This window comes from Gastrolobium bilobum, unplaced genomic scaffold (genome assembly GCF_033153095.1).
Source record: "Gastrolobium bilobum isolate Gb01-03AN ecotype WA unplaced genomic scaffold, APGP_CSIRO_Gbil_v1 utg5626, whole genome shotgun sequence".
Lineage (NCBI taxonomy): Eukaryota > Viridiplantae > Streptophyta > Magnoliopsida > Fabales > Fabaceae > Gastrolobium > Gastrolobium bilobum.
The window spans coordinates 78,990-84,966 of NW_026899940.1; the positions used below are offsets into that span (position 1 = coordinate 78,990).

The 5,977-nt window shown below is 40.4% G+C and overlaps 1 protein-coding gene across 1 annotated transcript; it reads left to right on the forward strand.

The window, feature by feature from the left end:
- The first annotated feature begins 3,557 nt into the window (after positions 1–3,557).
- On the forward strand, positions 3,558–5,694 carry LOC133294302 (uncharacterized). The gene is made up of 3 exons (XM_061492958.1): positions 3,558–4,221; positions 4,345–4,765; positions 4,920–5,694. Exons 1-3 carry the CDS (start codon positions 3,558–3,560, stop codon positions 5,692–5,694), a joined length of 1,860 nt encoding a protein of 619 aa, XP_061348942.1.
- Positions 5,695–5,977: the final 283 nt, after the last annotated feature.

The following is a 5,977-nucleotide window of genomic DNA, read 5'->3' on the forward strand; positions in this document are numbered from 1 at the left end:
CATAACTGGTCTCCCTCTTTCTAAGGGATTCTCGATGATATTGGTTGTAGTTGATCGTCTAACCAAGTTTGCGCATTTCAGTCCCTTACCTAGGAAATTCACAGTTGTTCTGTGATAAACCTTTAGTTTATCTTGTTTTATGGACTAAAATCACATGAATTATCAAGTCAAATAAGTGAAATCTAGGGTTTATTGACATAAAATCTTGAAGTTTATGAAATATGAATTAATTATTATATATTTGCTATTTTTAAGGGATTTGAAGATGAAAGGAAACAAATATGAAGATATGGATAGATGAAGATCAAACCAGAAAATTTGAAGATCTATCTAAAGAAAATCAAGATTATCAAGTTGTTGAAGAGGAGGCTTAAGCCCCCATATTGAGGCTTAAGCCCCTAGAAGTCCAGAAATGCCAATCAAAGAGCAAATGGCCTCTGCCTTTGGAGGCTTAAGCCCCCATTAGGAAGCTAAAGCCTCCTAAATACGCAAATGTTCTCTGCCTTTGGGCGCTTAAGCCCCAAATTTTGGGCTTAAGCGCGCTGCAAGAAGGAATTTCCAGCTCGAAAAGTGCGCTTAAGCGCGCCACGTTAATTTTCCATGCAAATCTTAGGGGCTTAAGCACGCTGATTCAAGCTTAAGCGCCCCAGAAACCCAACTTAGGCTCATTTCGAGGTGTCCACCTAGGGCACGAATTCTTTGCCCTTAAAAACACATTTGGGGTCAGAATTAATCAGTTTTTGACATTCAAAAAGAGTTCGTAGTAGTTCGGAGCAGAGGAAACGCGGAAGATTCATCGGTTCATGTTCGTGAGCGGCAGAGACGGATCAACATCAAGTCTGCACTGGGGATATTGAAGATTCACCAATCATCTATGGAGTTTGGGGGAGCTTTTCTATTTTCTTTCGTTCTTGATATTGCTATGTCTGGCTAGATTCTTAAGTAGTTAGGGTTAGATGAAATTCAAGATCTTTATTATGCTTAGAACAATTCGTATGTTAATTTTTCTTTTTATCATGAATGAAATTATCTGTTTTTAATGCTTTATATGAGCTTGAATCTTATATATTGATCTTAGGTAAATGCATGACAATAGGAATGTTGGTGTGTAATCCTTATCTGATAATTTCATCATACGCTTTATGATTCTAGGGATAGACATAGAGTTTGCGTAATCTTTAAGGTTCTTGAACTTAATGCTTACGTTCTTGGGAAATAACCGGGGAACTAGGGTTCTTGCAAGACTGTAAAGGTTTAGGATAACAAGGGATTGAGCCCTAATTACATAAGAAAGAATCGATTAGATTGATATTAAGGACGATTAACGTAAAGAAGGAATTCAAACGTAATAAAGAGATTGAAGGAAATCGAAACCCTAGTTACGTTCTTTTACATTAGTTCATTCAAATCTTTAATTTCTTGCTTTTAAATTCTTGCGATTAATTAGTTTTAATATTTTAAATTTCAAATTCAAACTCTTTCCAAATACAACTTTGATTGTCCAACTTAAGTCGCGATAGTGAATTAGTGCTTGAACCTTAATCCTCGTGGGAACGATATCCTACTTTATCATTATATTACTTGTATGATCGGTGCACTTGCCGTGAGTCGCAACATTCTGGTTGCACAATTGTTTGTTGAAATGGTGGTAAAGTTATATGGCTTTCCTCATTCGCTGGTGTCTGCTCGAGATGCTATTTTTTAAACTAAATTTTGGCATAAGCTTTTCGAATACAGTGGTGCCAAATTACGTATGAGTACTACATATCATCCTCAATCGAATGGGTAGTCAGAGGTCATCGCTACTTGGAGCAATACTTGTGTGCATACTGTCATGACCAAAACAATCGATGGTACACTGTATTGGCATAGACAAAACTTCATTACCACACCCCAGTTCATTCATCAATCAAAATGACACCATTTCAGGCGTTATATGGAAAGTTACATCCTCAAATTCCCTTATATCCTCGTGGATTAGTGGGGGTAGAGGCATTGAACTCCCTTCTTATTGATGATAATGAACTTTGAGAAATCTCAAAGCTCATTTAACTCTAGCTCAACAGTGCATGAAGGTTATAGCAAATATAAAATGTTCTGATCGTTCATTTAAAGTTGGTGATTTGGTTCTCTTGAAGTTGCAATATCACCGTCAAGTATCCGTGGTTCGAAGATCCAATCACAAGGTAGCCAAACATTTTTTCGGCATGTTCCCTATTGCAGAGGTTATTAGCCCCGTGGTTTATCGACTTTCATTACCCCAAGATTGTCGAATACATCCCATGTTTCATATTTTGTTACTAAAGAAGTATATTGGAACAAGATCAGAAGCACCCTTAACCCCATCATCTAAGAGAATTGGCAATCGTCCCATACAATCACCCATTGTTGTTCTTAATTCAAGGTCGTCTTTGTGACGTGTAGAAGAAGCTAGAAGTTAGTTCAAAATATAGTTAGTTACCAATAGCTTTCCGTGTATTGCAATATAGCTTGACTGCATGTATAAATAAGGGTGTAACAGTGCTATCAGTATGAATATGAATAAAGTTTTCTCTCTCTTCCCAGTTCTTGAACCATTCTCTCCTTGAGAGTATAACACCCACTTATTTTCTTTCTTTTTCTTCTCCTTAGTAGGTCTCATATACTTTTTTGTATGTGCATGAGATAAATTATCTCATGCAACATGAGAAATTATATTTCCTATATAGGAGTAAATGACTTATGAAGGAGACAATTCTCTCCTTTGAAGTCTATGATTCTTAGGATAGAATAGAAATTTTGGATAAACCACATATATCCTTACTAAAAGAAAAAAATTATTTGTAACGAAAAGTTTCGTCATAAATTTTGTCACAAATGACAATTTTTAACATAAATTATCAAATTTTGTCACAAATAAACTTGCGACGTAGGAATTTGTGACGAAATTTACTTGCGACGTAGGAATTTGTGACAAAATTTCATAAAATTTCACTAATAGTTAACCTGTGATTACCTGGGGCGCGTAAATCCACGCGCGCGATTTCTTGCTCTCTGCTAGGGTTCTGGTATTCTGTTTCTTGTGTTTTGTGCTATCGATGGAAGCTGAGGTTGTGATCTCGAAGGACTCGATGGAGGAGGACGATGTCAAGGCTTCTAGAAATAGAGGCCAAGCTGAAGACGATCGTTTGCTACGGTGTGGGAAGAAGCCGAAGGGTGAGGCTGTGGAGGATCTAGTCATGGATGAGACCATGCAAGACAAAGGAGATGGAGGTTCTGAAAATTCACCGGTTGCTTCTGGGCTACCGGAAAGAGTAAAAGGGGATCTGAAGTGCAGCACCCAGCCTCGAGTAGTGACTTACAGGGATAAACTCCTTCGTTTAAATGGTCTGGGAGGTCAACTGGATGTCGTCGAAGAGGACTGGATCTCTATTCAGAAACAGGAAGAAGAAGAGGCTGATCTGTTGGAGGGGATTAATTAGGTCCTTCCTGATGATCCACTCTGCCCGCGCTACACTATTCCCGTAGAGGAACACAAGCGTGATTGTGAACAATGGAGGAAGGCTCTCATCATCAAGATGTTAGGGAAGCGGATTGGGGCTAGATTCCTAATGTCCAGACTTGTGAGGCTATGGTGTTTGGTAAGTTCCTATGAGCTGATTGATTTAGATAATGGATATCTGCTTATTCGATTCCAAGATGACAATGATTATCGTCATGTGCTGGAAGAGGGCCCGTGGATAGTGAATGATCACTATGTCATTGTTCAACGTTGGAGGCCACTCTTTGATCCTTATGATGAGGATTTTAGGAAAGTTGCTGTTTGGATTAGGATTCCGGGTTTGCCCATTGAGGTGTACAAACCTCGCCACCTATGGAGAATTGGGAATTTCTTTGGTAGAACGCTGAAGGTGGATCGAAATTCACTTCGAAAAAATGAATTGGGTGATGCTGTTATCACAGAGAGAGGCAAATTTGCTCGAATTTGTGTAGAAGTTGACTTGAGAAAGAGTTTCCTTTCGAAGTTTACCATAGGGAGCAAGATCTATCATGTTGGATATGAGGGATTACACCTCGTCTGCTTCAAGTGTGGCTTGTATGGCCACAGGAGGGATCAATGCCCAGCGGACCAAGCTCCAGAGGTTCAGACTACCGTGGAAGAGTCCAGTAAGGGGCAAGTTGTTCCTTCCAATGCCAAGCCTGTGAGTGAGGTGACCAAGGAGAATCAGGGGGAAGCATTTGGTACCTGGATGGTTGTCTAGAGGCAGGCTAGAAGTCGTAAGTTGAAAGCCAAGCCAGTCAAGCAGGATTTTCATGAGGCGGTGGTACAGGACACTAAGTCTATAGGGGTGAATCTGTCTGTAGGAAGCCCACCCAAAGTCTCAGGGGTGGTTAATTCTGACATCAGTCCGCCTGCTGTATGTTCTCCTCCAGCTAAAGTGACTGATCCTAGGATCTGTGTGGCTGTTAAGGAGGAAGCTCTTTCTGGTGAGAAAGCTCAAAAGAGCTTAAAATCTCCTGATCATCCGGCAAAGAGGAATGTAACTAGGGATCCTAAGGAGCGAGCCAAGATCCAGCCCAAGGCCATTCTAAAGAAGCCAGGTGTTGAGAATATTCCTCTGAATGCTGGGATTGAGGGCCAACCCAAAGGGACCAGTAAATTCAGGATTAGAAGTAAAGGGACCTTGGATGTAAGAGATTTTGTTGAGGATGGGAACAGCATGGCAGCTAAGAAGGGCTTGAGTGTAGCTGGGCAGAATTCCCTGGGGATTACTTCTCCTAAACAGCATGGTTTGGTGCTTGATATTCCTCCCTCCTTGGTGGGGAGCTCCTCTTCCTTGAGTGCCTAGGTATGGCTTTGGAGTCGTACCTTTTGTTTTGTTTTGTTTTGTTTTTCTTTTAATATTAATTTTCATGTCTGTTTTATGTTGGAATTGTAGAGGGGTAGGGAAGAGAAGCTTCCCTCCCCTTATTAGAGATCTAAATAACAGGTTTAAAGTCAGTGTTTTGGTTTTGCTGGAGGTTAGAGTTGGTGGATCTAGAGGTGATAGGATCATCAACCAATTGGGGCTTTCGAGCCATTTCAGACAGGATCATGTGGGTTTCTCAGGGGGTGTGTGGTTGCTCTGGGATGAGAAAAAGGTGAAACTGGATGTGTTACAGACTCATCACCAATTTGTGCATACAAGGGTTCACTATCTTGACTCTCTGAAGACTGACTTCATTACATTCATCTATGGTAATCCTAGGAGACTTGAGAGGAGAATCCTTCGGGAAGAATTAATTTCCATAAGCCTCTTGGTGGACATCCCTTGGCTGTTGATGGGCGATTTTAATTCCATTTTATCTTGCTCTGAGAAGATAGGAGGTAAGGAGATCTGTTGGAGTAGTATGTCTGAGTTGCAACAGTGTCTTTTTGGGTGCAATGTTTCTGATTTGGGTTTCAAAGGACCTGATTTCACTTGGAAGAGGGGTAGACTCCAAGAACGTTTGGATAGAGCCTGTGCTAATGAAGAATGGAACCTAGCCTGGCCTAATAGATTTGTATCTCATTTGCCTTTCTTTGATTCGGATCATAGAGCTATTCTGGTGGCAAATGGTGATGAGGCTAGGCCTAGGGATTACTCTAGAAGCTTCAGATTTCTTGCAGCTTGGCTCACTGTCCCAGAGTTCGGTAATCTGGTCAAGGATAGTTGGGAGAATAATGAGGGGTGAATCCCAGCTAGGAACAAGTTTGAGACTGTAGCTAAAAACTGGCACCAGAATGTTTTTAGGAAGAACATGATTCAGAAAAACAGAATTTATTCTCGGTTGAAGGGGTTGGAGAGTTACAGAGCTGGTTATTATGATCATAACTTGGAGATTCTTCAAAAATCTCTTTGGAAGGAGCTGCAATCTATTCTTCTTTGTGAGGAATTGACTTGGTTCCAAAGGTCTCGAATTCAATGGTTAAAATATGGTGATAAAAACTCTAAGTTTTTTCACTCTCTTCCACAGT